The 24918-nt window shown below is 37.0% G+C and overlaps 1 protein-coding gene across 4 annotated transcripts; it reads left to right on the top strand.

Annotated features, from left to right (window-relative positions):
* Positions 1-6227: 6227 nt before the first annotated feature.
* Positions 6228-20995, top strand: rnpc3 (RNA-binding region (RNP1, RRM) containing 3). Of its 4 annotated transcripts, none has more exons than XR_014626098.1 (17): positions 6228-6277; positions 7399-7558; positions 7633-7680; positions 7769-7878; positions 10886-10987; positions 13589-13700; positions 14327-14395; positions 14570-14712; positions 15924-16049; positions 16189-16343; positions 18296-18463; positions 18803-18897; positions 19305-19363; positions 19525-19657; positions 19848-19920; positions 20069-20385; positions 20579-20995. XR_014626098.1 is itself a non-coding variant. In XM_084398237.1 (16 exons), exons 2-15 carry the CDS (start codon positions 7403-7405, stop codon positions 19914-19916), a joined length of 1545 nt encoding a protein of 514 aa, XP_084254363.1. In that variant the 5' UTR covers positions 6228-6277; positions 7399-7402; the 3' UTR covers positions 19917-19920; positions 20339-20468. The 4 variants fall into 4 exon arrangements, 2 of the variants coding, with proteins under 2 accessions (XP_084254363.1, XP_084254362.1); XR_014626099.1 differs by having other exon boundaries at positions 20339-20385; positions 20579-20689; XM_084398237.1 differs by lacking the exon at positions 20579-20995 and having other exon boundaries at positions 20339-20468.
* The last annotated feature ends 3923 nt before the right edge of the window (positions 20996-24918 follow it).

The raw sequence follows: 24918 nt of genomic DNA, 5'->3' as shown, positions 1-24918 counted from the left end.
TAGCGTCCTTGTATTGCCTCCAATATTGATTTACATAAGTTGGAAAGCCTATTTGCAGTGACATGCAGTGACTGAAGGGGAAACCGTTTTCACGAAAACGTGATTTCAACCGAGGGGCGCCCACAGAAACAACCCACACCAGGGCCCCGGATAGCCTAGCTACTACAGCCCTGCAGACTATTCATCAGTAAATGCATTTTACCAAATTCAGAGCATCTTGCAACCAATGCATTGGTTGATTTTTTCCCACTCTATAGAACATGACGGCTGTGCAAACATATCCCACAAAACGTGGGACAGGTGGTCTACACATCAAGAATTTCAAGATTGCCTGCCCACTCAGGAATGAAGACATTTTCAGGAAGGAAAAAAAGAGAAAGAAATCATGTGTGCAACATCAAAGTGATTATTAATGGTATAACCAGGGTGAAGGAGGAGACCGCTATAGTGGTTATGGTGAACGTGTTCATGGCCATGTGGTCCATGTGGGGTGGGGCGCAGCATCACTGAGATAATTGCTAGCTGGGATATTGCTGCCTGGTTGGGCCTATGCACTGGGCGAGGTGCATGAAACGTAGATCAAAAGAAAATATACAGCTAGACTGCTCAGCAAATCTCTTATTAGTGGGGCTCAAAAGCCAAAATAGCATGCCCTCCGCATGCATGAACATTGTGGTCACCTTGAAGCTTTATGCACTGCTAAGTTGAGTAATAAATGACATTGCTATAGCAATTAGCTGCAGTTAGGGTTTGGCATAGAAGGGTATTCCTTTCTTGTTAATAATTCAGTCTTGTCTAATTCTAAATTAATTCTTTGTTGTGTAAATTCAACCTCGTTCAGACTTTCCATCTAAATGATTAATTCAAATTATGTACATCACTTCTAGTCTATGAGCATTCTGAGTATAACCACAAAAACACTTCACAAAACGATAACTGCAATGTCCTTTGGGCTAGAGTAAAACACTGGGTTCCTCCCAGCCCAAAGGACATGGTTTGATTTGTGAATCTCCCATTTTTTCTGAAGTGTGGAGCGCCCTGCCTCAAATTCCTTGTTAACAAACTCGACTCAAATCCTGCACAAGGGGACACTGAAACATGAGAATAAGGTCAGCCATTTAACACATCGAGTAATGTGTGCATGAGGCAAGACTTTTCTGAAAACATCCCAAATGATTCTAATCTGATATTACATGTCAATGCAGGACTCATTTCGAGCCTGGCTGATCTGTCAAAACAGTTATATGATAACTTCAGTCAAAGCAACACAGTTCAAAGCTCTTGTGATCAAGGGAATGATGCCACAGGACTTATAATTCCCTTAATTGATGGTACAGAGAGAGAGGGAGGAAAAAAACATTGAAATTCTTCTTCAGATGACACGTTTTTACTTAGGATTTTAGAATTCCTATTCACACTGGCAAAATAGTCACTGAAAAGAACAGTCAGTTTGAAATTACTGGAAAACAAACACTTGGATAATGGTAGCTTACTGTCTGAAATAACTGGCGCACAGGTGCCATCTGAAACCACAGGATAGCCAACAACAGTGACTGTCTGGAAACATTAGAAAACAATCACTTTAAACATTGGCGCAAAGTCACTGTCTGAAAACACTGGAGCACTGGTATTATGTAGGCCTACATCTGCTGTATATCAACCTACCAACTGCAAAAAAAAATCAAAAATCAAAATAAAACATAAAAAAGGATCACAGCTTTACAAAAGAATTTTTTACCATTCGCCAAATCTGTCTGCTTCACATTCTGTCACGAGCTTCAGTGTCTTTTGTCATATCAAAACCAGAGCAAGGCATCACAAAGGATAGGTTGTTCCCATTGTATTGGACTCACATCTGCATGGCACATTGCTCAGGAATCTGGTTTGTGCTGATATCACCATCATATGGACTTGATTTTCTGTTGTCCTGGGACTAATTAAAGAAATGATAACTCGAATCCACTCCACTGGCGCAGTGTTTCATCTGTCGTAATTACAACCTGACTGAGATCCAAAACAACCCCCAAGTAAGCACTATGTGTCAAAAGCATGTTGTTTAGAGATTGGCAGGTGCTGAAAGGCCTTTTGGAGAGAAAGTCAAAGAAACAGAAAGAGAGAGGAGGTTAGAAAAAGATGGAGAATAAGGAGAGAAGTGGTGGTTTAGATAACAGCAACAGCAGTAGATCTAGTCTGTTTTCTTGATGCATGCTTGCACACAATGACATAAGGAATTACTTAGACAGAATGTAGCTTCCTTCCTCTGTGAAATTATTTCTGATTAAATCTTTCCAAGACAGCGCTGTGGATGAAGGCGCTAAGTAATTAAAGTCATTTTGCGAACTTAAACCACACACTTTCAACAAAGACATGCATGCTTTTTCCTCAATTAAATTAGTCAATAACTTTAATTTACATCACACTTGAACAATATTTAGCAAATTGCTATTCCTGTGGGTGCATGATGAGTCATCAATATTATTATTTACTTTTCATAAAATACTGTAAATTTTAAATGCACATGCTGTATCCGCTACAAAACAATTTTGAATATGTTTAGGAGTATGCTAAAAAGCATGGACTAAAAGCCACAAAATTCCATGTTTAATGCAAGTTCGAAGGCAAGAAACAGCATGCATATGCACTTTTCAAAAATGAAAATTCTGTCATCATTTAGTCACCCTAAATTTGTTCCAAACCTGTATGAGTTTCTTTGTTCTGCTGAACAAAGAAAAGAAGATATTCTGAAGATTGTCGGTAACCATTGACTATGGCCCCATACTATGGAAGTCAATGGTTCCCCACAAATGTTTGGTTGCCAACATTCTTCAAAATATCTTCCTTTGTGTTCAGCAGAGCAAAGAAATTCATACAGGTTTGGAACAAATTGAGGGTGAGTAAATGATGATAGAATTGTCATTTTTGGGTGAACCATCCCTTTAAGAATGTTCTAAGAGGCAGGATAAAAGTTTATAAGCGTCTTAAAATAACTGTATAATAAACAGCCTGTGATGCCTCTGCTTTATGCTGAATCAGATAAAATGTCTTAACCAGGAATTCATGAAAAATGGGAAAAGCACGCATACATTCCCAAAGAGAATAAACAGGAAATTTGTGATTGTTTATCTGTTTACTTACTTTCCTTTAGACATAGGACTCTGGCTGTTTCTGAACATTTGGGATTAAGAATTCTTTGCCTCCAGCAAGGACAGCAGGCTTGTTTTAGAGCTGTCATATAAATTACAGCTAGAGGAATGTAGTGTCTCTGCTTGTGTTGATCCAGAAAGCACTTTTACTGCAGACAGGCCTGTTACACTGATCTCTAGCCCCCCATACTCACCCTCACCCAAATTAATGTTTGTTACTAGCAAACAACTCAGACTTGCTGTGCTGCCCACGGCACATTGCAGTACGTCTATGGTCACAGTGGTACAGTTCAATCTTGGCTTTCAAACTCTTATATGGATACCGTGCTGAATCAGTTTGTTTTAATATAGTTAAATATAGTCTAATTTAGCTCATTATAAAAATGTATATTCAATAAAAATCAACTGTATGTTTGTCCATTAACCACTGCTAATCTATTAATTTTGATTTGATCTATTCATTTCTATATATTTTTACCCTTCGTTTTAAGAGTACATGGTTTACCTGCAAAAATTAATTTGTAACGCTGCAGGAGCATTTAAATAAGCTGCATAAAATACAATATAGCATTTTTTTAAAGACTATGCCAACGTTAATTGGTAACACCACATTACTATTTAAATTATCTGCAAAAAAATACTTTGAGGGCAAATGCAAAAAATTGAGAGCAATGCAAATCAAACTAGCTATTAGGCTAACTGAAATAAAATCATGCCAATCTCTAGGTATGGTGAATGCTATGTGATGATGTGGGGCTATTTTAATTCCAAAGGCCAAGGGAACTTTATCAGGATGCATAGTATCCTGGATCCATGAAGTAGCTGGCCTTTAAAAATAAAAATCTGCCTGCCTCTATGGGAATTTAACATAGGGGTGTACTAACTTATGCACCATGTATTTTAAGGAAGAACATTTATTTATTTACGATACATTATTCATTCACAAAGAAAATTGGTGTCCTTAAAGGTTGGATTTTTCCTAATTTTTTTAATTAAGGCATTAAGTTCAATTTCCAAAATATGATTTTTTATTCCTCTTTTTAGTCAACTTTAGCATGGGTGTATTAACTTATGCATTGCACTGTATATATATATTACATGGTTTACTTGCAAAGATTAATTTGCAACCACACAGGACCAATTAAATGAGCTGCAGAAAATACAATATTGAATATATTTTTTACTACATGGATTATCTGCAAAAATCTATTTGTGACATGGCCATTTAAATTAACTGCAAAAAAATAATAAATAAATAAATAAATAAATAAAGAGAGAGAGAGAGAGAGGTTAACAGCAAAAATCCATTTGTAACACCACATGATCACTTCAATGAGCTGCAAAAAATACTAAATAAATAAATAATTCTTTATTTATTTTGTATTTTTTGAAGAAAGAAAGAAAGAAAGACTACATGGTTTACCTGCAAAAATGTATTTGTAATGCTGCAGGACCATTTAAATAAGATGCAGAAAATACAACACTGAAAACAATAGAAAGAAAGACTACATGGTTTACCTGCAAATATTATTTAGTAACACCACATTACCATTTAAATGAGCTGCAAAATATACAATATTAATAAATAAATAAAAATAGAGAGACTGCATGCTTTATCTAAAAAAAAAAGATTTATAACATCACAGGACCATTTAAACATACTGTAAAAAAACACAATATAATAAACATTTACCATGTCATTAGGTCTATAATATATTTTATTGCAAACTACTTTACATTAACATCCGTCACCACCATCAAACAATGATCGACAGGCTTCTAGAGAGTTCACAGCACTGTCCGACCACGAGTAGTCAGCATGATAGATGATTTATGCTTCACAAGGCAATGCTGATGGGGCACAAACCTTTCCTTCTTGACACGTTTCTGTCACTAGCCGGGCCAGCTGACAGGGTGGTCAGAGACGGGCAGTCCCGTTCCCTGCTCTCTCAGGCTCTGGCTGTTCAGGCCAGGGATTAGATACCTTCCGCTCCTCCCTTCACCTGTGAAATTTCAGAGCCGGCCAGACTGAAAGGGGGCATTGTTCCCCCCGTAAGGAATGCCCATGTTGTCCGCAATGGAGAAAAGAAAAAAACTGGAAAAAAAAAAAACTTCATTTGCACTGGAATTTGGAGGCTGTCTGACAATGGTGAGGACGATCTCCAAGTTAAGTTGGCCCTTAAACCAGGGTCACTTCTCTTTGACTGTTACCAGAGTATAACACAAACTCATAAAAGCTGTCATCAAGTTTGAAATTGTATACTAATGAGGTTCCAACTACCTTTCATAACTCAAAAATGAAAAACTAACAGACAATATGTCATGGGACTGAAATTTGGCAAAAAAAAAAGTATTTATAAGGCACAATGGTGACAACCAATCCAGATCTGCAACTGCTAGGCCACCCTAGGCAAATATAAACTGTTGCCAACTTACCACATGATACATTTATCTTTCAAGCTCATTGAATATGGATTCTTGAAAATGTGAAAAGGGGGTGTCATGGAAAAAAAATTCTGAATAAGTAGGACTCAGGAGACAGAGGGGCAGTATGACTAGGAAGGAAGAAGGGAGGCAAAGATTTGGCTTGGTTATATGCCAGCCATACACACATTTGTCTGATCTCCACATAGTATGAGCATTACAGAGAAAGACCAGTCGAGTGAAGCCATTAGCACTCATAAAAGTCAGCTTGTGTATGGCACACTGACACACGAATACACGTTGACCGCATTCAAAGCTCAACCATTCAATCCAGATACCAACATTATTAGAAAAATATATATTGCAACTTTACAAACAATACTACATTTTTTACTAATTAAATTAATACATAAATTAAACAGCTCATTTAATATAGTCTTAGAATTTCAACACTTTCTGAAAGTTAAGCACCTCTTTACAACACATGCTGACTGAAATGCTGATCCTGATTAATTCCGTTATCAGCAGTGCCATCTCCTGGCCAAAAAAAAGAGAAGAATTTTCTGGAAGTTGACCGTTTGTGAATGATGTCCATTGCGCACCAATCAGTGAAGGAAATGGCCCGCAAACAACCAATCACGTATCCGATTTCCTTGACCTCACTAGACACGCCCACAAACTTAGTGCGGAAGAGGGTGAATTTGAACAGGGTATGTGTGTCTCATATCTCTCGCTCTTAACCCATCACTGTGTCATTTACTATCTTTATGCTGCTCTATATTTCTTTAGAAGCGCAATGCTTTATTTATTCATTTTTATTTTAACCATAAACGGTCGTTTATCTGTACTCGAGTTTTCTGTTGCTGCTAATGTTTTGTCAGGCTCGCTTCACAACAAAACCTCTCAACGTGCTTTTGCTAATTTTTTAACTGTTTACTTACTTAAAATCTTAAGCCTGTTACTCATTGAATGCAAATTCCACGTATCCTTCAGTCTTTGATAAGGGTCAGATATAAGAATAGTCCTCTTTAGCCTGTGCAGATACTGTGTTTCCAGGACTTCATTCCCCCTGAACAACAATAGATGCTTAACTTCAGTTCCGGACAGACACGCTGCGGGATTATGCAGAAAGTTTGCTCTGTCATAGTATTGAAAAGAACTAAAATGCATTAACCCATGCATTCTATTTAATTTTTATATGTACTTAATATACTAATAATATATAATAATGAAGGTAATAACTATCTTGATGAATCCAGTTTGAAGCATTTTATGTCCCTCGCAAGTTCTCGTTAATGTGAAAACGTTATTATTATTATTCCAATGCAAAAATAATGATACTTACTTTTTAAATATTATAATGTTGAGATTTTATACAGTTCAGCTGTTTTTAATGAGTCTGGGCAGGATTGATATATGTATTGATGTTGCAGTATTGGGATGTGGTGAGGGAAATTAGCATAATTGCCATAAAATAATGGCTTTTCAAGAAAAAAAAATTATTGGTCAAATTTGTTGCAAACATTTATTATTATTTATTTTAGATTGGGAACATTCATTTGGTTTAATGTGTTATGCACATTATTGCATTTATATTGATGTTAAAAATATTGATTTGGTGTGCAATGTAAGGGAAAGCTGTGGACATGAAATCAAAATTAAGGTGACTTGTAACTTTTATAATGCAGCAAGTCTTTGTTTTGGCTCACTAAACTACAATGAAAACATGCTTTTTTACCCTCTGCTCACTTTAAAGATGCACATGCCATTTGCATCATGAACTACTTTAACAAAGTTACTGATGGACTTAATTGTTTGTCTTTCAATGTAGAATCATGGCAGAAACGGACGAGGCCGACGTTCAAACAAAGAAAAGCAAAACCCTCATCGTACGGCATCTGCCCAGAGAACTCAACAGAGATGAGAAAGAGGATCTTCTGAAATATTTTGGTGCCTCCTCCGTAAGAGCGCTGTCAGAGAAGGGACCACTAGTAAGTTGCAAATTGCTGTGGGTAAATGATGCAATGAATAAATACAGCTGACCTGATTGTATTGTCGTCTGCAGAAGCATATGGCATTTGCAACTTTCAGCAGTCAGACCTCAGCCTCTAAGGTAAAATTAAAATACACTTGCTCCTCTTGTGGTTTAAGAGATGGCTTCGACATGTTAGTAATCCAAATTTGCTTTTCTCCACCCTCAGGCGCTAAACAGACTTCATCAGCTGAGAATCCTTGGTCACACACTAGTGGTTGAGTTTGCTAAAGATCAAGAGAATGTCAGTGTTTTGAAAGACCCACCTGTGTCTAACAGGTAAATGGCAAAATCAATCATAACAATAGACTTTCAGCTATTCATATTCCTTCCCTTCTCTAATACACACTGTCTAAACGTGTCTCTGATTGGCTAATTGTCCATTTCTATATTTTATCATTACTGTGTTTATGGATGTTTCTTCAAATATGGGCACTTTTATGTGACAGGGGTTGATTCAAACAAGCATATTTAATTTAGTTATATATAGTTCACATTAAAACTCTCTTGGAATTTATCTGTTCATGGTTTAAATCATTTATTTGGCTACTTTTCAAATGCCTTTTTTGATTAGATTTGCTTGATCCTTGTCTCAGGAAAAAACTCAATTGACTTACATATTTTAAAAACATTGATAATATTCACAAAGATTATATACATTGTTTACAAAACTACACAACATTTCTTACCAACAATTTTGCCAATATAGTTTTATTAAAATTTGCGACAAAATTGTCAGTTTATTTGATGTAAAATGAGAATTGTCATGTGTGGAGAATTTTTTTTGGTAAATATAGGTTAAAAACAAATATTTTTGGTGTGAGTCATTTCTAATCAATCTTTTTTTTTTTTTGCCAAAAAATAGTGAAAATATTTATAGGATCTAAGAATACATAAAATTATAGCTATGAAATTAGCCTTAGCAAGACATAATAGTCTGCTATTTTATTTAAAAAATTTCAAAAATATTATTTACATCACATAGCCTAATCATATAAAACACAATTCATAATTAGAAATGATGTGGAAATTTTCATGATGTTTCAGGAAAAATGACAATTTTCCCATAATGCATGTACATACACGGCTGAACATCGTTAGTAGACAAGTTAAACTAGTTTTTATGACAAATATGTTTTAAGATAGTTTATTTTCTACAAGTTCACATTATCAAAAATTGTCCATATTTGAAGAAACACCCTTATATTCAGTGTTGAGGAAAAGTCCAATACATCACAATATTTCATTACTCCCTAAAAAAGTTAATAATTGTGTTACTTTTTATACTTTAGCATGACTTTTTCCTCACCTGAGGGTTGTTCCATAAAACAAGATTAGAATACAAGCCAGGCTTATTTTGGTTAGTCAGACTTATTGTCGGTTGATTCTGTTTCATAAAGCAAACTTAAAATAGTTCGAACTCAGTTACTCATACCATTATTTGACTTTATTATTATGTATATACAATATATATTATCCAGATTTTATTTACTGGCTAAATGTTTTGTGCCCAAGATTTAATTAGATAGTTTTAAAGATTTATGAATACATTTCTCTCTGGTTTTATTTGGCAGCTGTAATACATTTTTATGGTTATTAGAAGAACATTACAACATTACAATCTAAAAAAAAAAAAAAAAAAAACCTTATTAAAGCAGAAGTTACAATCACAAAATTTTAAATAAATAATTACAAAAGCACAGACTACATTTTAACTGGTAAGATGAATCTGCGCTTATTAATTGGCTATATAGTCCCTAAAAATACATTTATAGGTTTAAAATTCTAAATAAGGCACATCTAATGTCCAACAACAAAGCATATATATATATATATATATATATATATATATATATATATATATATATATATATAATAGATAGATAGATAGATAGATATATAGATAGATATATTATGTACTTTATTATGTCTTTCAATTCAAACACATTTAACACAATTATACAAATAGTTATTTAGTTAATGTAGGCTAATATGTATTCCTTTATTTTATGGAATATTCTTTAATTTTAGAGTTGCACATATCTTTTCAAAATGTATACTTGTGCTCTTAATTTCACGTTATCCTCTCCATAATGTACTGTATAAACTAAATCTAACCAAATATTCTTGCTTTCGCCAAAAAAAAAACAATTATTGCTTTAAAAGCTGTAATTCTCAGAATTCTAAATAAGTATAAGTCATCTTTGTTAAGTAGCTTAAGTCCTAAACCCAAAACTATATTTTGTATCTTTATTATATTTGGTTTCTTAAAAAATTCTTCCCTGAATTACTTCTGTTCAATTTCTTTTAAGTATAAAATATATTTGTAATGAGCTATAATGAGCTATAAGTTCACTGCAACTTATCCAACATCCTAAAGATAAATTATTATAATTAGAAGATATTTCTGGTGTTATAAAATATCGCATAGCCTATTCATTTTCCAAGCAAAATGTATATATTGGTCAGAATTATTGCGCTCCTATTTGGCGCGCAGCAGCGCTCGTTCAGTGTGAAGTTTAGCAGCAAAATGGAAATATTTGCACGACTTTCTAAGATTTACAGATGGAGAATATTCCGGTGAAATGTAAGTTTTGCAAACACCATGTCTGTAACGCATAAAACAGCACAAAATATACGCTGTTTGGTGGTGGATCGATTTGATCTATGATCTATTTGATCTATGATCGAATGACGCTTTATTTTTTTAAATAAAAACAAAACAAAAAAAACACAAATGTGATGTTTATCTAAAGCCATTTTTGCTGATTGGTATGCTTGAATTGGATCATTGAATGTCAGCAGCAAAAACATTGATTCATTAAGTGAGATTAAATGCAGAAAGTATATTTGTGTTATTTACATTTAATTATTGCAGGTTTGCGTATTCTGATTTTGCATTTCACTGTTTTTATTCATTTTGAGGAATACTGAATCTGCTTTTATGCAAATGAGATGCATAGAGATAAATACATTCTCACATTTAGTAGATCTATAATAACCATCATGTTCACACAGTGCACACAACACCTCTGCACTTACTTCCAATTTCTCTTAACAGGGGGACAGGAGAGGTGTCAGTCATTAAATGGGAAAACAAAGTAACTCATGTTACTTATTTGAAAAACTGATTCAGATATGTTGTTGTAAATATAAAGTAGTGTTACTTCACTAGTTACTTAAAATAATCTGATTTTGTAACTTGCGTTACTTGAAATGCCTTACCCCCAACACTGCTTATATTTATAGTAAAACGCCCCCCATAATAGTTGTCCTTCTGTTTCAGTGGTGCTGGTGCTAAAGCTGAAAAGGGGAAGAAAGAAAAACAACAACAACAACACCACCACAATGTCCCTATGATGGACAACAGCATTGCTCCCAGTCTGGGGTAGGTGTACAGGTGCATCTGTGTTTGTTTGATCAGCACATTGATTTCCTCCCGCAATCGAGAGTTTCACTGTGTTTATGATGGCACTGGAGATTTGAGACAGGCTAACGCTCTCGGCTGACATCCCGTACCTGGTGTCAGTAGTTCAGGCCCTGGTAATCCTGTAGGAAGTGCCCATAGCGAATAGAGAAAGAGGGAGAGAGGAAGTTGGCGAGTGGTTGTCACCATCCGTCTCATGTCCAATTACAGGCCCATGTCTCAGAGTGTCTGTTCTGCAGTGACAGCCCGTCTGCTCTTGCCATGTGGTGGCACCAGGTGGCCTTTGATAAAGAGACCGTGGGCTAAGATATAATTTTGCACAAGGAGCCCGCACTTCACCCTCACTTAACGAGCGGAGCTGTGACAGATTTTTATTTATTTAATTCTGAGCAGCTCGTGCACAGACCAGGGTGGCTTGAAAAGCATGTTTTTCAGTGCTGTGATGCTCTGAATGAGGTGCAGACCGTTTCCATGATAGAACATGCAATCAAATTCTACTTGAAAGAGTCTTGACATTCAAAGCATTTGGCTTGCGAGGGAAAGTCTGTTACAAAGTTGGATCTTGGAGTTGGAGTTGTGGGTAGCACTTTCTTTTCACAGTATCCATGTTACTTTGTACATTTTAAACAGCTAAATATGCTTTTTTAAAGCATAAAATAAATGTATTACTGTTTGTAATAAATATACAGTATATAAGTGTGTGTGTGTTATGTGTATGTATGTATCTTTGAGATATATATATATATATATATATATACATACATATATATACATACACACACACAGATGAGCCAAAACATTATGACCACCTGCCTAATAAGCTGTTGGTCCTCTGCGTGCTGCCAAAACAGCGCTGACCCGCTGAGCCATGGACTCTACAAGACCCAAGAACGTGTTCTGTGGTATCTGGCACCAAGACGTTAGCAGCAGATTCTTCAAGTCCAGTAGGTTGCAAGCTGGAGCTGCTGTGGATTGAACTTGTTGGTCCAGCACATCCCACAGATGCTCAAGTGGATTGAGATCTGGGGAATTTGGGGGCCAGGGCTCTTCATCATGTTCCTCAAACCATTCCTGAACAATGTGTGTGCAGTGTGGCAGGGTGCATTATCCTGCTGAAAGAGGCCACTTCCACCAGGGACCACCATTGTCATGAAGGGGTGTACCTGGTCTACAACAATGTTTAGGTAGGTTGCACCTGTCAAATTTACGTCCACATGAATGGCCGTACCCAGGGTTTCAGATCATCAGATCATCACACTCCCTCCACCGGCTTGTCGTCGTTATACAGTGCATCCTGGTGCCATCACTTCCCCAGGTAAACCGTGCTCATGTACATGGCTGTCCACTTTATGTAAAAGAAAGCGGTTCAGGCGACCTTCTTCCACTGCTCCAAGGTCCAGTTAAGACCCTTACGTGTCCATTGTAGGCACTTTCGAAGGTGGACAGGGTGATGGTGATACGCAGCAGAGTGTGATGCACTGTGTGTTGTGACACATTCCTCCCATAACCATCACTAAAATTTTGTGTGACTTCTGCCACAGTAGACCTTCTGTTGACTTGGACCAGACATGACAGCCTTCGTTGCCCTCGTGCATCAATGAGCCATGGGCGTCCAACACATTGGGGTTTGTCCCTCCTCAGGCCTTACTGTTTGACAGATACTCTGACCCAGTTGCCTTGCCATAACAATTTGGCCCTTGTCAAGAGATGATCAACGATATTTGCTTCACCTGTGACTGGTCATAATGTTTTGGCTCATCAGTGTTTTTTTTTTGTTTTTATATATATATATATATATATATATATATATATATATATATATATATATATATATATATATATGTATTTATGTATGTATGTATGTATGTATGTATGTATGTACGTACGTATGTATGTATTTATGCATTTATTTATTTATTTATTTAATAGCAGACACTTAAATTCTCATTGTTATTATTATTATTATTATTATCAAACTTATTAATAAATAATAATCATAATGGAATTAGGTATTTGTTTTAATTGTAATTATTACAAATATTATAATTAAATATCTTGCTAAAATCTTACTGCTCTCATACTGGCAAGGATCATTAAACTAGTTTAATGGTGACTTTATGAGACTTAAATACATTAAAAGCATAATTTTATATTACCAGCAAAATCATTAAGAATATTTTAAATATTGCCTACCCTAAATTAAGTACTACAGTATAGTAATAATATTCAGTATTGGTGAGTAGTGGTATACTAAAAGTGATGATGGTACAAACTTACTTTCTTTACAATTCTTAATGAATTGACATAACCTGATTGTAATCATAAAAATAAAAAAGTATAAAAGTTACTTTTTGTTTGTAACTTGTAGCTGTAACTGTAGCTAACTAAGGGTAGCTGCTCACCCGTTCCTGAATGCAGGCGTGGGCATTTACCAAACACAGCCAAAATATTTGTACCTCGTTCTTATATTTATGCTTCACCATTATGTTCATGGATTTTGTCATGGGTGGCATTTCTGGAACGACTTTTCATGTATGCTTTTTTTTTTTTTTCCTCTCGCAGGTTGAAATTTCAAACAAATCCAACGCTGAAATATTTATACCCTCCTCCTTCGAGTGGAATTTTGACAAACATTTCACACACACTTTTGAGCGTACCCAAGTTCTACGTTCAAGTGAGTAGAGACAACAAAGTATTTTTTTCCCCTGTCTTTTTCTGTTGTTTTATTTATCAGTTCATGTTGGGAATGTGTAAACAAGCACATCTATATGATTACCTCTTGTGTACCAGCATCTCTCTTCCTCTTTCAGGTTTTTAGTTCATATCAGGTCAAAAAGACAGGAAAACGTTCTCACAGCTCTCAGAGTGGCACTAATGTGATTTCTTTGAATCAAGTCCAGTCCCTAAAACATCAAACCACAATATTTGGAGGGAATTATTCTGATGGTATTAATATCACACTCATGTGGGAGGGATGAGTGATGTATTTAACATTTTCCCTTAAGCTACACCGCGCCACTTTGTGAAACAGCATGATATAATCTGGCCTGCCTTTTGGTGGCGCTAGCTTTCTTCTAACAGGCTGGTGTTTTAATCACATTAAATCTGTTGCTCAGAGCTCCGTTTTAGAGCCATCACTGAGCCTAAATATATTCCAATGCAGCAATCTGGGTTACATATGGAGCCAGGGTCACAATTAATGTTTGTGCCCAAGAAATATGCAGCACCAGGTGTGTGAATACAACACACACACACACACACACACTCCTTTCTTCATCAGATGAACATGTTCCTCCACAGGTTCTTCACTTGATGAATAAGATGAACCTCCCCAGCCCATTCGGCCCGGTGACGCCTCGTCCGCCAATGGTGAGTTGGTATATGCGCTTTTGTGAATGTTTATCTTATCTTAAATTGAAGTCTGAATTCAAAGTCAACCTCATCCCTGATGCTTTGCGTTTCACTGAATCCCATCAATATAAGTGCTATGCTAATATTGATGAGCTACACGAAGGTGTAACCCACTCATCTGCACCGTTTCAGTTTGAGATGCCCCCAGGCCCACTGCCGCCCATGCCCCCACCCTTCCCCCCACAGAACCCTCCTCTGCCGGAGCACGAGGAGGGGGCGTCGGGCAGTGAAGAAGAATCCGAGTATGAGAGTGGAGATGAGGAAGATAAAGAGAGGTAGCCGGCTTTCCATCTTTCTATTTTATTTACAAGTTGTTTAAGTAGTTTGACATTATTAGTAGATGCGGGCAATCAAAATAATGTCTGAAGCGCAGTGTATGCAAGCAAGTTGTGTTCTGAAATGTATCCGAACTGAATTCGAAAATCAGTAGTAAAGTATGTTGAATGTGTCAAAGTATGTGTTGCATTCTTCAGCGTTTCCAAACGGGGCTCTATAGCTATAGAGTTAGTTAAAGTTAAAGGTGCAGTAAGCGATTTCTGAGAAACGCTGTTGAAAGTGGATTGAACTGAGCACTGCACTACATCACACAGCCAATCAGCAGTAGGGGGCCTATACACTCATGATGGGGGAGGAGAGAGAGAGAGAGCAAGAGGGAGATTTAAAGAAGGGAGGGGTGTGTTTGTTTGGGTTCATTTCAAATATCAACAGTGTTTCTCAGAAACTGTGAATATGTTACTAGCAAACTTGTATGATTTTTTTCAGCAAGGATGCATTCAATTGATCAAAATTTTAAGCAGCACAACTGTTTTTAACAGTGATAATAATAACAAATGTTTCCTGAGCAGAAAATCATGATTTCTGAATGATTTCATGAATGATTTCTGAAGGATCATGTGACACTTAAGACTAGTAACATCAAGTACATCAGACATCATTGACAAGTAATGATGCTGAAAATTAAGCTTTATCACATGAATAAATTACATTTTAAACCATATTAAAAATAGAAAAGTTATTTTAAATTGTAGCATTTCCACACTATTACTCGGTTTACTATAAGAGACTTCTTTCAAAAACATTTAAAAATCATACTGACCCTAAACTTTTGAACAGTATTATTCCATAATAGTCCTAAATGTAAAAATATGAGAAATGAGCATGTACAATTAAATGTTCAATATCAAAATATCAACAAATAATAATAAACAAACCAGATTTTTCTGGCCTTAATGGGCATTTTCCCTGCAGACAGACAGATTACTAACAAATATTGTGTTTGCCACATGTCTAAAATGTGATAGTATTTTTGACGATGCATCATCAGCATTGGCATGTTTTCTCATGACAGATTGTCAGCCTCCAGAATGGCAGCAGCTAAAAGCTGCGAAGTGTTCAGTTTGTTTGTTTCATTGCTGTATTTTGCCTTGCTTTCAAAAGCCATACATGTTTAATAGCTTCACACTTCTTCTCCCTGCGTTCCACAAAGGATGATCAGACTGATGGGCCTTGTTAACCAGCCATGCAAAAGACCGCTGAGAGCAAAGACTTCTTCCAAGAGAAAGAAACCCAAACTAAAAGACTTCCTGTTTATTCCCAAACCGGATTCCCACGGGTAAACTGTCAGCTACATTTCACTCAACCATAAGCTTCTTTATAATTAATTAAGTAAAATTAAGCAACGCCTTATAGTTTCAAAAGACCACCTTATAATACAAAGAGATTTGCTGAAAGCTCATTGTTGTATCTCTCAGACCCTCAGGCCCAGCCCTGCAGCCAGCAGACGTGTTCGAGCAAACTCAGACGCTCGGACAGAAGAAAATTGAGTTCCATATATCGGCTGAGGTGTCCACCATCCTCGAGGGGCCTGGACAGAATCAAGAGCGGCAATTCGCAGATGCGACTGAAGGTAAGGCTTCAGGTCCCCCGCCACTCCTTCTATCCCATCATTCATTTATCTATCCGCCTGCATCACCGAATGCGCCCCAGGTTCACCCATCCATCCTGAGCGGACCTGCTCAATTAACACAGCAATTAGCCCTGAGAATAGTGACTCAGCTGGAGAGAAGATTTAATGTATCGGGCTGTCAGCAGACCGAGCTGCTCTCACCATGAGGCGCCGAGACCCTCCCCTGTGTCAGGATAACCCTGAAACTTTATTCGGGATAAGGCTGCACGATTCTGGAAAGAAAACTCATTAAATCGTCAAAATAGCAATATTTAGTTTTTCTGCAATATGAACAAGTATAGGAAGTTTCACCATATGACTTGAATAGCTTATTAATTCTAGAATAATTGGGGTGATTTTGTTGGGGAGTGCATCTGCATAGAAAACAAATAAAATAAATAAATAAATTCTTCAGAGTAAATAATTACTTTTAAGTGCGAAATCTATTTAGGGTTGACTGAACAAAACTTGAAAAATGTGGATGTACTTGCGTTTACTCTTTGCAAAATCTAACTTAAGCCATAAAGTTAACAGAGTAAAAAAAAAAATCTTTTTCCACTTGAGTTTTCACAGGCCACATTCACACACACATAATTATTTTATTGTGATTTATTATTAAATAAATCAAAACAAAATAATTATATTGTAATAGTACCATTGTACTTTCAAATAAAACTGTACAATTACAGTACTAGTATTTACTTCTTAATTTGTTCATTTTCAAACTGTATACCTTAAAGCTTTTAATTTGACGGGTAGCCAACAAATAAACAAATGTGCTGGCAGTTTCAGAGTGAAGGCGCTGTATGTTCATTTACACGCATGCAGCTCACAGCGTCTCAGAATAGCTTTATTCACAGTAAATGAACCAAGCTGTTCTGAGGTGGCGTGGTTCACTCTGAACCGGTAGCATATATATATATATTTACTTAATTAAATCGCAGCCTGTGCAATTTGACAATCGCACTTAGCCTTATTATGATATCAGTTTTAATTCGATATATTGTTGTGCAAACCTAATTCAGGAATCAGGAATGACGGAACTATTAAACAAAATAAAACGCACACTAAACCTTTCGGTGCGAATACATCTTAGCAATTATTTAATGTTGGCACATGCAGACACAGCAAATAAAAGCCATCCTCTGCTCTCAAATTGAGATTCCCGGTCTTTTGTTTACTTGATCTTCCTGTTTGTTTTTCATTAATGTCTATGACCAAAAACGGAGATGAAAACCTTTCAAAGCCAAAGAGCTTTCCTAACCCTCTTTATAAAAGAAACTAGCACAGGGCTGGTAGTTATTTTCATTATACTCATTTTCTACTGATGTTTAAATGACGAGAAACGTCAAAGAAATCCACCTCTCTGAGGGAACTTATCAGCTCTTCCTGCTCTAGTACACTTTAGGCACTATAGATCTGTCAGACAAGTTTCCAGAGGATTTGTGTAGCCTCGCTGCTTCCCATAATTCCTCATACGCTTTTGCTTACGGCTTACTGCCAACTGCCAGGTGACATCTCCAACTGCGCTATGAAAGAACCTGAAAGGAAACCCCATGGAGCGTGACCCCCCGCAAACCCACCAGTGTCACCCTCCGAGATTAATACACTCGCCTGTTTTTCCTCTGGCTTGGATTTTCCACTTTATCTGAATTTACGTGCTTTTTGTTATTGATAACAGGTATTGATTCTGCTTTTCTGCATGACAAGAAAACAATCCTGTGCTTTCTAGTTTGTTTTGAAGAGTCAAAGGCTTGTCATTTTGATGCGTGTTGTTCACACAAGACTTCGGTGCCGCCTTTCACTTGTCATCATTGAAATCTGCAACAGGCAGCCTTTCACGAACAGATTGGAATTGAGCACTGTGACAGTTCAAAACACGCTCTAATTATGTTTATGCAACTTCTTCCTAGACACGGCAGAGAAGGAGGTTTCCGCTCAGGAAGCCTCAGAAGGGTTCGGGAAGATCTACCCAAGCGCTCAGGTCCCCAGACAGGAGGAAGAGAAGGAGGAAGATGAGGACATCCCCTCGGAGTTCATCTCTAGGAGAGAGCTAGAGAGAGGCAGACTCTCCAGAGACGGTGAAAGACTCTCAAATTGTGCACGCAAACACTCTCTCTTTTTTGTAGTACACCGAACATCAAATAGAATTGAGAAGCTCTACTAAAGAATTTAGCTTCGAGTGTTCACAAGAAAGATGCAGTCGGTCTTTAAAGAGGAAATTAATATTTGATAGCACACCAGGCTGTTGTCATATGACTGTTTGTATGTTTCAGATGTTTGCTAGTGATTACTGGCAGGTATTTATTTTAAGTCAGCCAGTCATTCCTTTAACGACTTTGTTTCAGATTGACTTTTCACATGACTGTGTATGTCTGTTGTATTGATTTATTTTGTTATTGATTCTTTTACATTTACAGAGATAAAGAAAATGTCTGTGTTTAAAAATTACGAACCCGGAGAACCAACCTGCAGGCTTTATGTTAAGAATATTGCAAAGCAAGTTGAAGAAAAAGTAAGTATCTGGATAATAGTCTTGGAAATAAATAAATAAATAAATATATATATAATACGTATGTATCTTGCCTAAGAAAGTACTGGGTGATATGAGGTAACTACATGGGTTAAGGTTAGGTTTAGGATAGGTTCAGGGTCAGTACCTAGTTATTACCCAGTTATTGTAATAACTATAATAAGTACATAGTATGTACATGCGGAACAGGACTGTAAAATAAGTCCTACCGATATCACTACTCTTTATCATTACAGTATACTCCAAATATACCATATATATTTGTATTCTATATATAGCAAATTCTTAAGTTCACATACCACTTCATCAGCATGTGTCTAGAACAGCCTGACAGCTCATAATTCTCACTTTAGTACCAGATATATAACCCAGCTCAATCTTTTCCGCAGGATCTGAAGTCCATCTATGGCCGGTATATCGACATCTCCTCAGAGGAGGAGAGAAACATGTAAGCACCACTGTCTAATGCCTCAGGCCCTTGTCTGAGGCCTCCATTCCTCGAATCACTATCAAAGCCAATGAAAAGCAAACATTGTTCTCAGGAGCGATGAATAAAGGTGAGTTCTTTATGAACATGTGCTGATGTATAAGCGTGCTTGTTCCCGTCAGGTTTGGTATTGTTTTGATGAGAGAGGGGAGGATGAAAGGTCAGGCATTCATCGAACTCCCCAGCGAGAGAATCGCGGAGAAGGCCTTAAAGGAAACCAATGGATATATACTCAACGACAGACCTCTTGTGGTGGTATCCTTTGTTTTCAGCCGTTCTCTGCATTAACACTCTGACAGACATGTATAGATGAAGAGTCATGTAGAAATCCACTTGAGCTGTTTTTAGACATGCTGGAATTAATGTTTTTGTCTAGGTTCATCTAGGATTTATTATTACAAATGTTTTTCTGTCAAATAACAGTATGCCTTAACTTAAACTTTAGCACTTCGCCAGATCTGCAAAACCTAAACAGGAATCTGCTGACTCAAAGAAAGGAGGGAAAAAACACTAAACTGGTGGGTTAAGGATCACTTTGAGATCAACACTATATGTATTTATTTTTCAAGCTGTCCGTATGTTGGAGTGGGTTGGTGAAAATGTACTGAATATTTATTATTATAGCTTCTAGATTTGTAAGCTTGATTTGTTTTCTATTTGTTTAAGATGATGTTGATGTTGCATCAAATTACCTCAATCATGAGCCTACGGCAGCTCCATCTTTACTTCATATCCTTTAAAATATCCTTTAAAAGAGTTATTTAAATTGCTTGCTTTTATCAAAAAATATATATAGGTAATAATAACTGAATTCTTCCAAATGTCAAGCAATGTTTTTCTGCCTCAGCACTGTCCTTTAGCATTAAATAAAATTCATACATTGTCGCACATAAATCTTATTACTATTCACATGTTTTCCCTTCTATTTTATTGCAGACTGCAGCTGTTGAGTCCTGTTGGGCTGAAGTTCATCATCATCTATTGTAATTTTATTTTTATTTTTTTAGGAACTGATTTTGTTGATATGTCTTGCAATACAGTAAAATAAAAGGAAATAATACTGCCATCTGGCATCTTCATTGAAACTGCTGGCCAATTTCAAGACCATAGCAATGTTGTTTATATATACTTTTATGTCTAATATTGTTATTAATCTGGGTTGTTTGTGCGTTCAAGGTTGCAAAAGGTCGGATCCTGATGTTTAATGGTACCAGTATTGTTTTGCACGCACAACATGCGCCTTTGAAGTGAAGGGGAATAAATTTAAAAGTCGCTATCAGTCAGCCGGCTCATCTTCCAGCAGCACAGCAACAGATGGTGCTGTCAATACAGCAGAGCTCAGACAAACACAAACAATACACAAGAAAGACTGTGACCAGGGCTGGCTCGACTCGGGAAGATTAGCTGTTATTTGTTTATTGTACTTTAGACTGTAGTTCTGAGATCTAAGATTCTCAAGATGCATTGCACCAGGTTTGATTTTTGGGACTCCAAATGTTTAATTGGTTTTCATAATCAATCATGTTGCTCTTGACATTGCATGAGATTTGAGATTTTCTGCTTTTAAAATATTAAACCACTGTCCATGGGATTAAAAAAATTAATAAAAATAAAAAAACGTCATAAGTGTAAGACCAATTGAACAACAGGCATGTTCACACCAAGAACGAAATGGATGATGCATTTTTAAATTAAGCGTGAAATATTAGACACTTCTTATGCTGCATCTGAAAGCGCATAATCACTTGAGTAGGGACTTATTTTGAATAAGCACGCACTTTGCGAGTGCTAAGTATGTTCTATATAGTATGAATGTGTGTAGTATGAAAGTAATCTGGACGTACTACATTTGCCATGTTGTTCTCATGTGATCTACCAGCATCAGTTGGGTTGTTTCACTGCCATTCACAAATCTTCTCCCGTGGCCTCATGGGACAGTAAAGTGTCCATAATATGTACACTTCAGAATCTCACCAGAAGTAGTAGTTCATCTTGCCTACTCTTATGTGAGTATTGTGAATTCAGGCATACTTCTTTTGTCTCGTACTGTTTTTTGCCTACAAAATAGTAAGTATGCGATTTCAGACACATTCAGCCATACACTCAACCTTCGCACCTTTAATTGAGTACATTAGTGCCCACCCCCTTTTTCACTTGCGTTGGTTCCGGAAGTATTTTTCCATTTATTTCTCCCATAGGGATATATAAAACATTTTTTTGGGATAAAACGGATAAAAGCCATGACTGTGTACTTAAGAGAAATCATTTAGCCAAATACCATTGATTAACAACCTCATTGTACACAGTAGGTCTGTCTTTAACAGTTTTTAAGTTACCGTTAAAAATCTATTTCCCTATTGAGAATATGAATGGCGTTTTTACTTCCGGAACCCGACTGTTGCACTCTATACTATATATACTATATACTATATGCACATACATACTAGAGGGGGAGGGGCTAACTACTTGTTTCCCCCACAAATTTAATTGGTAATTGTTACATTTTATTTTGCAATTCTGACTTTTTTCTCAGAATTGCGAGATATAAACTTGCACGAGGAAAAAATTCTGTTGCAGAAACAAATACTAGCAATACTAACAGACTCTGATGCTGGATGACAAAATCACCATACATCTGCACCATACACTAGATGGTTGAGTACAAAGTGCATAGTGTATACATCAGTTGGAACACAGCTTATGTCTTTATCGTTATAGTTATCGTCCTTGATGAAAACATATGGAAAATTATTGTGGTGGATCATATGAAGCCCATCTGATATTCAAATACTCTTGATTGCTTCGCCTAGATGAGAATAAAAAATCCAGTTTCCGTCTATGTCCAATGGCATTCCCAACAAGGGCCCTTTTATCACTTTTGAAATTATACCTGATAAATGTCTTGGTAATTCTCAATATTTCCATGGCAGCTGGTGCATTTGTCATCATTGAAGTCAGTGGCAGAGTATCTCACAGATGGGAACTCCTCACGGGTGGCATTGAAGTACGAGCCGCAGGTCGAGTGCCTTTTCTCCCCACCGCCCGATGCACGTGTGATTGATGACAACGTCTGTGTAGATCTTCACCTGCAGGAGCCGCATCGGTTCATTACCATGAGCCCACAGCACAACACTGCCTAGCAGGACACATCAAAGGACATGGCTGTGCTTTTCTACCTACAGCGGGAACGCAATGAGGCTATCAAAGGGCTTCAGAGCTCTAATACAAGGAGAACATTTTTAATGAGGTTATCTGCATTTAGATAAATATCATTTCTGTCAGGGACGTGACCTAGGCAGGACAAGTGTCCCATGCTCAAAAGGAAGAGGTGGCCCACCCACATAAAATATGTGGAGACAAGTCTTGATTTATATGTGGATTTTTCTTGGTGGTTCAATTTAGCTACAGGGATTCCCTAGGGTTTAGTCTATGGCCAGGGGTTTTCAAACTAGGGTCCGAGGACATCCAGGGTGCCTTAGGGGGTTCGTGAAAATGTTCAGAGAACAATGTAAAATTAATTATATTATTATCATTATGGAGCATCATATTTAGGGGTCCGTGGAAATAAAAAAGTATTAAAACCCCTGGTCTAGGCCAAATATCATTTGGTTGGTAAATATTATTGAAAAGGACTGACACTTGAAGATATCTTCATTAGTAAGCTACTGAAGGTGGGTTTAAGTCACATTGCACACTATCCCCCGGTTTCACAGACATAGCTTAAGCCTAGCCAGACTAAAATTCATGGTTTAACAGAAAGCAACTTGATATCTGTCAGTGCTATTGTTTTGTCTCAAGCACACCAGCCTAATTTTTAAAAGGCACGTTTATAAAAGCTACTTAAATGTCCTAATTGAAATAAGGGCTAGGCTACTGCTAGTTTAATCTAAACCCTGTCTGAGAAACCAGGCCTATGTATTATTTTAAATTTCAGAAACACTCAAACACACAACTTGAGCGCTACGATTGGCTCAATAACCTGTCACTGCTATAATGCCCGCCTATCATGTTAACAACTTCGTATTGATTGGCTGATTACCCTATTAAAGTAATATTGCCCGCCTATCATGTTCTCTTCTTCACCCTGATTGGCGTCAATACGGAAATGACCGCGACTCTTGCTCAAGTGAACTCAGTCAATTCCCACAATCGGTTCGGAATCGGAAACTGGATGAGTGGAACTGGACTGGTGGAAATTGATAGACTATGTTCAAAGTAAATAACTCAGCCACTCAGAAACCACAACTTTCGGTTCGAATCAAAATTAGCTTGTGACGAATTTGAAATGGTCTGTGAGTGAGCCATTTTTAGCTCAACAAACTTCATGACACCTGTTGCGTGCAACCAGGATTTGTTGAATTATAGACTATGTGATTATTAGTAATAATAACAACAACAACAACAGTAAGTGCTAGCAATTCAAATCTACAACACTTGCATAGTATGTGTAATTTATTACTTTATTAGTTTGTTGATAGTGTAGGTAGGGTATGGTAATATGTGTGTTTGTGTGGATGGAAATAAATGGATGGATGGATATAAATGTACATATGTAAATGTATGTTTGTATTTGTGATTGTCACTATAATAAATCTATCATTTAAAATGTATGTAATAATAAAAGGGAAAATTATAGATTGATATGAAATGCTGAAGGCTCTAACCCAGGTGATAATCTAACCCTAAAATCTGATTGGTTGTAAGGAAGGAATGTTATTTTAAGACCAACAAGAATTTTCCAAAGACCAGTTTGACCAGCAAATGAACCTATTGGGCCAGCTAGAAACCAGCTGTCATGTTCCATATGATAAATATAGATTCTCTTCACATCACAACATAACTTTATTCTTGCCCTTTATGCTTTTTGTGAGTTTTCTTCTATTTGTTCAAATGTAAGTTCTTTTTGTTTCAGTGAGTGCTGGAGATTTATGCCTTGTGACACAGCCCTGGTGTTTGTGAATAACCATGACAACCGGAGAGGTCATGGGGCGTTTGGGGCATCCGTCCACCCAGTCTAGGAGTCCAGGTAGGAGCTGTCCTCTCCGAGACTAAAGCACACTGACTGTTTCAGCAGGAGCCAAACAAACATCATGAATGCTGACTCTTGTCTGCTCTCATGGTCTTCAAAATGTACAAAATGACTGTGGCCCATCCCTACGGAAAGGGTCACGTCAAGCTGCTGCTGGGACCGGTATGTTGTGAAAGGAAAGGTGGATTGCAGTGACGTAAAGCACTAGAGAGTCAACAGGGTAAATGTGACAGCTGTGGATCTAAAAATAGACAAAAAGTCTATCGTTGTGTAGTTGCACAGTTGTGCTATTGTTTTTGTATGCTTTAAACTGTCATTGTAGGAAACCGAATGCATGATATAACTTTCTCTGATGTCACACTATAAGTGTGTGTCCCAACAACAATTTGCTTACTGTGGTGAACACAGCAGAGGATGAGCATTAAGATGCCCGGTGAAGGACACGACTTGCTTTCTCTCTTCGTGCTCCAAGAGTAAATGTGTCAAT

The sequence above is a fragment of the Rutilus rutilus genome, assembly GCF_951802725.1.
Source record: "Rutilus rutilus genome assembly, chromosome: 24".
NCBI classification, from domain to species: domain Eukaryota; kingdom Metazoa; phylum Chordata; class Actinopteri; order Cypriniformes; family Leuciscidae; genus Rutilus; species Rutilus rutilus.
The sequence above is the reverse complement of the archived record's forward strand: the minus strand, read 5'-3'. Positions and strand labels throughout refer to the sequence as shown.

What these genes read in the sequence shown, in the direction of transcription:
- rnpc3 (XM_084398237.1), top strand. Translation starts at nt 7,403, where the DNA reads ATGGCAGAAACGGACGAGGCCGACGTTCAAACAAAGAAAAGCAAAACC. An exon ending in GACCCACCTGTGTCTAACAG is followed by an intron (nt 7,879 to 10,885) that starts GTAAATGGCAAA and finishes CTTCTGTTTCAG; the next exon opens with TGGTGCTGGTGCTAAAGCTG. An exon ending in CAAAGCAAGTTGAAGAAAAA is followed by an intron (nt 18,898 to 19,304) that starts GTAAGTATCTGG and finishes TCTTTTCCGCAG; the next exon opens with GATCTGAAGTCCATCTATGG.